General features: G+C 33.7%; 2 protein-coding genes across 2 annotated transcripts; one reads left to right on the plus strand and one right to left on the minus strand.

Moving 5' to 3' along the window:
* The first annotated feature begins 487 nt into the window (after nt 1-487).
* lft (Limb expression 1 family member lowfat) lies at nt 488-6,618 on the plus strand. Its single transcript, XM_018543463.1, has 4 exons — nt 488-833; nt 1,175-1,357; nt 2,089-2,435; nt 6,157-6,618. The coding sequence occupies exons 2-4, from the start codon at nt 1,201-1,203 to the stop codon at nt 6,559-6,561; spliced, it is 909 nt and encodes a 302-aa protein (XP_018398965.1). The 5' UTR covers nt 488-833; nt 1,175-1,200; the 3' UTR covers nt 6,562-6,618.
* A 2,845-nt stretch (nt 6,619-9,463) lies between these two features.
* ClpP (Caseinolytic protease proteolytic subunit) lies at nt 9,464-11,308 on the minus strand. Its single transcript, XM_018543465.1, has 5 exons — nt 10,944-11,308; nt 10,703-10,837; nt 10,227-10,617; nt 9,999-10,162; nt 9,464-9,584 (listed from the first exon to the last, which is right to left on the minus strand). The coding sequence occupies exons 1-4, from the start codon at nt 11,007-11,009 to the stop codon at nt 10,017-10,019; spliced, it is 738 nt and encodes a 245-aa protein (XP_018398967.1). The 5' UTR covers nt 11,010-11,308; the 3' UTR covers nt 9,464-9,584; nt 9,999-10,016.
* Between the last annotated feature and the right edge of the window lie 339 nt (nt 11,309-11,647).

Genomic DNA, 11,647 nt, shown 5'->3' on the forward strand with positions numbered 1-11,647 from the left:
TTTTCAAGAATAGAGCCCCAGGCCAATGAAACTTTAACATTAATTCACTTCAATTCTTCTTCCAATGGACACCAAGTTTGATCTATACCGTAGTGGAACCGAATTGAGGGTTTCGGTGGAAACTAGGTCACTCTTAAGGTTGGATTATACTGGCCGTAATCTGTTAACTTATGCTGTAATCTGTAAAAATTGACCAATTATAATCGATTATTCCCCTCTCATTCGACTGTGATTGGTCAATTTTTACAGATTACGGCATAAGTTAACAGTTTACGGCCAGTATAAATCAACCTTTAATGATCCATTGTGCACAATAAACACAGCCATATTGGATTTATGCCAAATGGGGCATTTATGATTGGCTGCATCTGCTCCCCACTACTTTTAGGCTACTGCGCATCCACGGGAACGACTCACCTTGTATATTTCCACCATGGTACTGACAGAGTTGCCCTACTGGATATACTGTGGCCCTGGTTTTCTGAAAATCGTCAGCGGTCTGGGGATTCTGGGGCCATTAAACGCATTATATGTGTCTTGCAATTTGATTCTGCGACGTTCGGTTCGGTGTAGTTCGGTCTTTGGTGCATGGTGCAGTGTCCTGATCGGTCGGAGAATAATTTACGCGAATTCCTGGGCATTTCCGGGACTCTGTGCGACCAGACCTCCTGAATTCTTTCCCACGCCCGATGCCACCGTTGTCTCTTCGATCTCGTTGTCGCACAGCATCTGACACTCGTCGTGCCGAACGTCGACGGTCATCAGGAAGACGGTGTTCACGGTATTCGGCTGTGCCGTGTGCGCGCGCACAGCATTGTCTTGCCGATTCTTCGGTGAGTAGATAAATCGGAATGACCAAGACGTATTGGTCGTCGTGATCGACGACGCGAACGCTAACCTAATCCCAATTGTAAGTGTGAGTGTCAACGGTGAACGATGTCAGTAAATTCGTAAAAGAAAAAAAAATCTTGTTTTCGTTAATCGCAAATTCGAATGCAGCTTTATTTACATATACACCCTCCATTTATTATAAATCTTGAAATAATTTTTTCACTCTTGTGCATGCAACATTGAATAATATTCTGTATGAAATAATAAAAATTCTAAAGACAGTTATGTTTACTATTGTATGATTCGAAGATTATAACACTAAAGAGATGCTATATTTTTACAGAGTAAATAAATGCAAGTTTTTGAGTAATGCAGGGCATGATGCCAGTTAAGACAAAATCACGTGTTACTGAAAATATGGGAGTCACAGGTGGACTGGTGGATGCCCGTGCCAAGCAAGTTTTAAGAGAAGCTGTAGATGCAGTTGTTAATAGCTTTGCAAAACATAGTCAAGGTTATGGCAGAGGTATATTGTAAACACCTCTTTCTTATTGTTATCTTAATTTTATTCAACCATTTATAATTTTCTATAATTTTGTGTGTGTACGTGTGCGTGTGTGCGTGCGTATGTGTGTATGCGTGCGTATGTGTGTGTGTGTGCGTGTGTATGTGTGTGTGCGTGCGTACATGCGTGTGTATGTTCATATGTACGTACGTGCGTGTGTGCGTGCGTGTGTGTGTGTATGCGCGTGCGTGCGTACGTGCGTGCGTGTGTGTGTGTGTGTGTGTGTACGTGTGCGTGTGTGTGTGTGTGTGTGTGTGTGTGTGCGTGTGCGTGTGTGTGTGTGTGTGTGTGTGTGTGTGGTTAGACTAGTCTTTAAAAAAATTTTTTTTGTTCGCCCCCTAAATTGGTTCCATTTGATGAAAAAATAAGCTGTGCTAAACCGGAGGACGGTAGATCCATGGGAAAGGATTTGCTTGAAAAAGACCTCCAAAAAGATTCCATATTCGGTATGAAGATTCACAGCTTCTGTTATAATATCAAGCGAATAAAATTTAAAAAAAGTTTTTTTTAACAAATAAAACTATCGAATTTGATAGGTCTAGAGGCATCCCTTCCCACGGATCTACCGACCTCCGGTTTAGCACAGCTTATTTTTTCATCAAATGGAACCAATTTAGGGGGCGAACAAAAAAAAAGTTTTTTTAAAGACCAGTCTAGTGTATATATATATAATATTTCTTATATGTGTACAGTAAATGTTGTAGAAGCATTGCAAGAATTTTGGCAGATGAAACAATCTAGAGGAACAGAATTGAGAAATGGAGCCTTAGTTATTTATGAATCTGTTCCTGGTGCCAATCCACCTTACGTTTGTTATGTGACACTTCCTGGAGGATCGTGTTTCGGAAGTTTTCAAAATTGTCCTACAAAGGCAGAAGCACGTAGATCAGCTGCAAAAATCGCACTGATGAATTCTGTATTTAATGAACATCCATCGCGAAAGATTACTGATGATTTTATTGAAAAAGCTGTCGCAGAGGCAAGGGCTAGTTTTGCCAAACCTTTAACAACATCCAACGGAGTTGGTAGCCAAGCACAAGTAAATAAAATTATCAGTTTTATTTGTTGTGTGATAGTTAGATGTTTTTAATCATCAGCAGTGATTATGATAATTTTATACCTTTTACTTATTTCAATATTATATGTATACTTGTCAATTTACCATAATTTTATATATTTGATGTTATGCACACTTACTGTGATATTAATCTTTTACTTTGACTTTAAATCACAATTTAAATATCTAATTATTGATGAACATTTCATCATTGACATGATTTTTTTCAATTATTGGACTTCGGGAACAACGAGAAAGGACCCCGCACCAATCTTATGGAAATTGGTTCCCGGTCAAATTCCGTAAAACTCCAGAATATTGTTCTTCTATATGTTCTGATCAAAAGCTTCGATGGGTACGAGGTCTGAAAATTGCTAGTTTCCGAGGTACAGAGTATTAAAGTTTCATTATGTGGCTATATATCCTGTATAAGTAGAGAAGGTTTCTTAAAACCGGACTGCGGCGAGCCGCGGGTTTTCGGACGACGAGGGTCTCAGGCATCGCCGAAGGTGATATTATATAGTATTATATATATTATATATAATATAATATATATATGTAATATATAATATTATATATTATATTATATAGCGTTTCCGCCCGTGATACGTACAGTACTTTTTTTGTCACACATATATCGCGGTCGTAAGCGGTCGTAAGGTTGTCGTAAGCAGTCGTAAGTTGGTTGTAAGCGGTCATAAGCAGGTCGTAATGTGGTCATAAGGTGATCGTAAGCCGGTGGGGCCTTACTACACATATATATACATATATAGATACACGCATATATTCTGGCACATCTTTAAAACATCGAAGGCATTGATTGTTTCTTTGGTAGTCCTTCTCGGGATAGTAGGCAATGTTTTACAGTAGGCGCGTTAAATAATTTTCACAGCGGGCGCATTGATTGTTTCTTTAGCAGTGCTTTTTAGGATAGTTGAGGGACATTTTGTTCTGGGGAGTAGCAGCTGGTTAGACAGCCCGTTTTGGGATTGTTATCTATATATGTGTAGTAAGGCCCCACCGGCTTACGATCACCTTATGACCACCTTACGACCTGCTTACGACCGCTTACGACCAACTTACGACTGCTTACGACAACCTTACGACCGCTTACGACCTACTTACGACAACCTTACGACCGCTTACGACCACCTTACGACTGCTTACGACAACCTTACGACCGCTTACGACCACCTTACGACTGCTTACGACAACCTTACGACCGCTTACGACCGCGATATATGTGTGACAAAAAAAGTACTGTACGTATCACGGGCGGAAACGCTATATAATATAATATTGTATAATATTATATATTACATATATACATTATATTATATATAATATATATAATACTATATAATATCACCTTCGGCGATGCCTGAGACCCTCGTCGTCCGAAAACCCGCGGCTCGCCGCAGTCCGGTTTTAAGAAACCTTCTCTACTTATACAGGATATATAGCCACATAATGAAACTTTAATACTCTGTACCTCGGAAACTAGCAATTTTCAGACCTCGTACCCATCGAAGCTTTTGATCAGAACATATAGAAGAACAATATTCTGGAGTTTTACGGAATTTGACCGGGAACCAATTTCCATAAGATTGGTGCGGGGTCCTTTCTTATTTCAGTTAACCAATTGCTTGATGAGCAATTCCGTGTCTCTGATTAAACATTCATCTGTGCTTAAAAAATCGTCTATAAAGTTATAATTTACTGCGTAATACTTTTATATCTGAAGAGTGCTTAATATAAAGCTGAAACATGTAGTAGGCCTATAATAATGTCAATAAGGTTTCATTATTATTTAATTGCATTATTATTAATTTTAAAATATAGACATACAGTAGCGTCCATAAGTATTTTGACAAACAATGTTTTGCTCATAGATCGCGCTAAGGATTGAGCGGTACAAATTTGTTTATTGCGCTGCTTAGTACTCTACTATCTCTGTCATTATTTAAGTTTATTTTGTACGAAGGTTGATCTGTGTTTTGTGAACAGTTTTCTACAAATTCTGAGACCGTAAGTATTTTGACGAAGATATTTTTGTACATAATAAAGTATAAAATAAAATCTTTTCTGATTTTATTGGTTTTGATGGGCCTTTTTATTTGTTTACTTTAGATGCGATAATGCCCAAGCAAAAGCGATCTATTCCGTAGATCTTAGAAAAGCTGTTATCACAGCTCGTAAAAATGGTCAAAGTCAGTCTCAGATTGCACAAAATTTTGGTCTCTGGAGGCAAATTGTCTGTGTGTGGAATCTTCTGCAAAACAGAAGGGGAATAGTAGTAAATAAACCTTGGTCTGGTGCGCCAAAAAAAGTTGACTCACGAGTAGAAAGAATCATTAGAAGGAAATGTATGGCTGATCCACACATCACAGCAGTAGATATAAAAACCGATCTTCAGCATAATTATAATATAGATATCAATGTAACCACTGTAAAAAGATATTTACAAATGCGTAATTTATTAGGTCATAGACCTAGCAAAAAGCCACTCATTTCTATAGAAGAATAGAATGGCTCAATTTGATTTTACAAGAAAGTGTAAGGATTGGACTAGAAGAATGGGCAAAGGTACTATCAAGCGATAAGAGTAAATTTAATTTAGTATCCTCTGATGGAATTTGATATATTCGATGACCTCCCAAAAAGAGAAATTGTGTTAGATTTCAAGTTCCAACTGTGAAACACGGCGGAGGAAACGTCATGGTATGGGTTGTTTCTGCCCTGATGGGGTCAGTCCACTAGTGCACATAGAAGACATTATGGATCGTTTTGTATACACTGACATTCTTAAGCAATATATGCTTCAATATGCTAAAAACAAAATGGGTCGAGAATAGTTGTTTCAGCAAGATAACGATCCTAAGCACGTTTCTAAACATGTAACTAGCTTTCTTTCAAAGAAAAAAAGTAAAAGTTTTGGATTGGCCCAGCCAAGGGGGGGGAGAGAGAGAGAGAGAGAGAGAGAGAGAGAGAGAGAGAGAGAGAGAGAGAGAGAGAAAGTATCAAAAAAGATTTAAATCCTATAGAGCATTTGTAGGAAGAGCTTAAAAGAAATATTAAGGGATACGAATATTCAAACAAACAAGCTTTTTCCAGATATTTTAAAAGAATGGACAAAAATCTCTCTTACATGCATAATGAAGCTAGTTGACTTAATGCCAGCTTGTGCAGCAGTAATCAAAGCAAATGGATATGCCACTAAATATTGAAAGATAGAACATTAATATAATCCGAAATATAATGCAATGCTTATCACAAATTTTTATATTAAAATTGAATATTTATATATTATCAAAATATACTTATGATCACTTTAAATTTAATTTTGTCGTAAAAGACTGGGTTGTGTGCGTGCGTAAGCAATAAATTGCAATATTTTTGTTTTATGTAATTATAAGAATTTATTTTTATCTGCAAGAAAATTCTTTGGATATATAGCAAAAATAAAACAATATTGCTATTAATATATATAATATATATGCTATATAATGTATATGTTAATAATATACAATATATGCTAAAAATATTAATGTCAAAATACTTATGAACGCTACTGTATTACCTTTTTAATATTTGTTGACTCGTATATGCTCTATATTTATATATTTTTGTATTGTAAATAAAATATGAAAAGTTATTTATTATGTTAAATTAGAAAAAGATGCTTAAGTGAATATGTTTTCAGGAAAGCAGTGATGAGAAAGAAGATCCAAATACAGGTATAGGTGCGTTCCGTTTTATGTTGGAATGTAATCGTGGAAGAACAATGTTGGAATTTCAAGAGTTAATGACAGTCTTTCAATTGCTTCATTGGAATGGCTCTTTAAAAGCCATGAGAGAGAGACAGTGCAGTAGACAGGAAGTAGTCGCACATTACAGTCATCGGGCATTAGACGACGATATGCGTAGCCAAATGGCGTTAGATTGGGTTGCTAGAGAACACGAAAGTGGTGGTGGGATCGTAGCAATGGAATTGGCCTTAGCCGAGCGTGAACTTGAAACTGCGCGATTAGCAGGACGAGAACTTAGATTTCCTAAAGAAAAGAAAGATATACTAATGCTCGCACATGCGCAGGTTTGTCCACAGTGAATTCTAATGTAAACACCATTAAAATAAATGATGTACAAGACTGGTCTTTCGCAAGAAACAAGCTTTGAAAAAAAAATTTTTTTTTTTAAGATCGTTTTGTAAAGACCATTTTGTTTTTTTAGGCCTAACTTTGTGGCAACGAAACATTCGTTCTTTTTATAAAGTATACCTATTTCTTCATAGAGCTTTTTTCTTATAAAGCATTTCTGGTGATAATAGATCTTAATCGGGATACTTTGATTACATAGATTATTATATATACTAAGAGTGTGTGTGAGTGTGTGAATGTGTGTGTGTGTGTACGCACACACATACACACACATATATGTATGTATATGTCATCATTAAGAATCATAAAGATATACTGTATGCACAATATAGGATACGTTCCGAAATTAACTGGCAGTACTAACACCATTGCTTTATCGTTCCAAAAGAATTTCTCGTACTGTCAGTTACTGAAAATTACTATCCATTCTGCATAAATTGACCCTAAAGTATTGCTGATTTCCAGCTGATTTTACTCCATCCCAAGGGGTGAGATAAAAGCAGTAAAAGCAGTACAGAGTGCAAAATCAATATAAGTGTAAAACTTCCTTACTGGAAGTTGTTAAATAAGAAGAGAAAAATTATGGATTCGTATTCGTTAACACCGTATGAGATCGTAGGTACTATCGATAACCATTGATACACGGTGCTTCTATCTCCAGAAGAATTTGAGAAGACGTCAAATATACATATATTGGCATCAGTTAGGACAAAAATAATAAGACATTGTTTTAAGAACTCTCTCTTCAAGAATAATTATTAAATAATACATTTTCAAAGAATTATCAAACTCTTATTAGTATTGACAAATAATGAATTTTTTTTTCTCGTCGAATTCCGAACCGATGCGCACACGGTCGCCCCGATCGAGCAATCTTTCGAAACTGTACTGGATTGCATGAGTACATGCAATCCAGTACAGGTGATGATATATATATATATATATATATCTCATTACACCAGGTTATAATGTGTACATTGCTTTTTCGTTCCGAAATTCAATAAAAGACAGTAAAAACTTAAATTTCGGAACGATAAAAGTTAGTCATTTCAATAATAACAGCGCCGGTACTTCGAGCTAATTTCGGAACATACCCATAGAACTCGCATTTTTACATATCACATTTTACTTGTAGTGTATATATTTCGGGATGCAAGGCTTTGTCTTCCATTATCTATATTTTGTAAGATTTCTGCTTAATCATCAAGAGTACAATTCAATAAGATCGACAGATATAATTTTGCAATATATTTGGGATTGAAAAAGGATATAGATTATGTGTATGTACGTGCACGCAAGTGTGATATATTCATGCTAACAACAAACTATGACTTAACAGCATTTTTAAGATAAAATTTAAAAATAACAATCAAATAGAATAGATATACGTATATACAGGGTGTCCGGAAAATTGAGATCAATATTTCTGGAGTCAAAGGAGAAAAACAGTTATATAAATATAGGTCTGGAAACAAGTTGTTTCCGAATTATAACTACTTTTATGTTAAAAAATTGAAATTTGTATATATTTTTCATAATTGCAATCATAATTTATTTCACATTTCAACATAGATAACTACAAGTTTAATTTTTTTTTTACTTTTTCGATATTTATAAATATGATTACTGCATTATTTTTAGATAAACATAAACAGGTTAAATAGAAATTAAATAAAATGTACAAAATGACCACCTTCAGCACGAATGCAGGCCCTTATTATGCAAACTATAATCTGCAACAGAAAGACCTTGAACTTATTGTATGTGATGGATACATTAAATTTTTTGATAAATGTTCTATATATTTGATTGTGGTACTGTATTTATGAAAAATAAATTTTAATTTTAAATTACATATAAATAATGGCTAAAGACGAGCGAATAATTTGTTATAAATATATAAATAATTTTTAAGGAGAAAAAATGGCTAATGAGAGTCACATCTCAAATACAATAAAATCACATATATTTATGTCTTTAAAAATAAAAACATATATTAATAAAAACGCAAAAAACGTTAGAATATTTTCAGATTAAAAGTAACAAACGAAGAATCATATAAAAAAAAATATTACATGTTTCGGTCTTGTATTTTGGTCCTCCTCAGATACAAACAATTATGACGCAGAAATTCTATGAATATGACAATGACGGTTTTGTTAAAAAATAAAAGAAGTCAAGGAAAAAAATTAAAATATCAAAAAAGTAAGATGAGAAAATGATCAGAGAGACTAAATCACTTGTCAAGCGATTAGATGACCGAATGTGAAGATTTCTTGTTATTCTCTACGTTTTCAAAATAAAGAGATCCATGTCAAAGATTAAAATCGTCAATAATATGGAGTCAGAAAAAATAAAACTTTTTTGATGTCATAAAATAATTATATACGTCAAATATGTAATAGTTCAGTAACACATCATTCTGACAAACATAACTGTAATGTAGTCTCTCTGATCATCTTCCCATCTTACTTTTTTGATATTTTAATTTTTTTTCTTGACTTTATTTTTTAACAAAATCGTCATGTCATACTCATAGAATTTCTGGGTCATAATTGTTTGTATCTGAGGACCAAAATACAAGGCCGAAACATGTAATATTTTTTTTATATGATTCTTCGTTTGTTACTTTTAATCTGAAAATGTTCTAGCGTTTGTTGCGTTTTTATTAATATATGTGTTATTTTTTAAGACATTAATATATGTGACTTTTTTGTATCTGAGATGTGACTCTTATTAGCCTTTTTTTCTCTCCTTAATATATTTTATATATCGAGTCTTTTAATTTTTAATTATATAAATAATTTTAATATTCAAATTACATTGAATTAATAACAAATTGAGAATAAATTTCAATTTTTTAACATAAAAATGGTTATAACTCGCGAACGACTTATTTCTGGACCTATGTTTATATAGCTTTTTTCCCCTCCTTTTTGGCTCTCAAAGTATTGACCTCGATTTTCTGGACACCCTGTATAAACAATATAATACATTTTTATAATTTATAAGAACACTAGAAATATAAATTTTAAACAACTTGCATTACGAGATAAACAGAAACAAACTAATAGTACACACCATGATATTCATTGGTTGAAAGGTTTTTTTATCTAATGTTTTGCAAGTTGGACACTTACTTTTATATCAATATATCACGCTTATTTAAAAATGTACTCGGATGAAGAAATATATAATTTTAATACTCATTCATATTACTGTTATAAATTAGTATGTTTTATATATGCTAATTTGAAAATAAATATATCATTTTCAGTTGAATAGGATACAGTTTATAATTATTTTATAAATAATTTATTATATTATTACATAATGATACATCTTTTGAATGCATTTATTACAACATAATAAAGTGAAACCTGTGTACCCATCCTATTCAGTAGTATTAAGGTTTTGTCGAAACATTATCTGTTTTCTCCATTACTTTTTCTGCAGTTTCTTCTTGCATAGGATGGGCCAATATTTTATCTATAATTCCAAACTCTTTAGCTTGTGTTGGACTCATAAAATTATCTCTCTCCATACTCTTTGCTACAACATGATTTTTATGAAATTTTACATGGTAAAGCCTAGAAATATGATACGGCAGGCATACCTATTTCTTCTAAATTCTGTCCGGTATGTTTTACATATAATTCATTGATCTGTTGTTTCAATTTAAGTATTTCTGTAGCTTGTATCTGAATATCTGTAGCTTGTCCTTGTACACCTCCTGATGGTTGATGTATCATGATTCTAGCATTTGGTAAAGAATGACGCATGCCTTTGGTTCCAGCTGCTAAAAGTAAACTCGCCATAGAACATGCTTGACCCACACACCATGTAGAAATAGGTGGAAGAACATATTGCATAGTGTCATATATTCCGAGTCCTGCTGTTACGCTTCCACCAGGTGAATTAATATATAAGTGAATCGGATTTTTACTGCTTTCTGATTGAAGAAAAAGAAGTTGAGCAATTACAGCAGAAGCTACAACATCTGTGACCTATAAAGATAATTGAATTAATTTTCATAAAATTATAAATTAATATGTAAATATAATAATAAAAATTATGCATTATTGGGCTTACTGGGCCCATAAGACAAATTATCCTTTCTTTCAGAAGACGCGAATAAATATCATATGCACGTTCACCACGTCCACTTTGTTCTACTACAATTGGAACAAAGTTTAAATATCTATTACCTACTTTGTGTCCATAAGCCTGTTAAAGAAAGAAAGCTAATTTAAGTTGTTAATCTTCACAAAGAGATTATTTCAAAAGAACCTTTTTTGCATTGGATACACTTTTATATTTATAAAGTACTCACCGTGATTCGTAGTAAACTGTGTATTTTTTGTAACATTATTACAGAATGGTAATAAACAATAATCATTTATTTAGAAAGGAATGTATTTCGATAAGAGAATTTATGTAATAGGATATAGGGTTAATTACAATATCTCTGAATGAAGACAAATGACTTGTTACGTTATAAAAAATATGGTAATTATGAAGATAAGCTCCGACCTCACCGATTTTAATAAAATTAGGTTCATTCGACGCGTTTTTGCACGAAACGAAAGAATCTGGTAGAAAAAAGTCGCTCTGTCCTATGAACCGAGATATTAAGCGTTAAAGTTGACGATTATTCAGGTTAGGAAATCTGTCATACCCGCATGATGTAAGAAAACAAGCTGTACATACCCATAATATATATATATATATATATATAATGGTTATAAGTACTGCCAACTGAAATGTCTGAAATATGGTCGAGTATCACATATCATTCCATAAAGGAGCCTACAGGCCTATTCTGTACACGCTTACCGACAGTTGTCGGTGTCGTTAAGTCGCGATAGCCAACAAGAATTGCACTTTTCTTCTAGAACAATCGTTGCCATTGGTTATCGCTACTTAACGACACCTAGAGTCCCTATAATAAGGAGTCTGGCCAAGTCATTACTAATTCTATTGGTGTTGCTAAAATATGCGGAACCAATAAGATGCCTCATGTCAGCATGCATGTAT

This window comes from Cyphomyrmex costatus, unplaced genomic scaffold (assembly GCF_001594065.2).
Source record: "Cyphomyrmex costatus isolate MS0001 unplaced genomic scaffold, Ccosl1.0 scaffold378, whole genome shotgun sequence".
Taxonomy (NCBI): domain Eukaryota; kingdom Metazoa; phylum Arthropoda; class Insecta; order Hymenoptera; family Formicidae; genus Cyphomyrmex; species Cyphomyrmex costatus.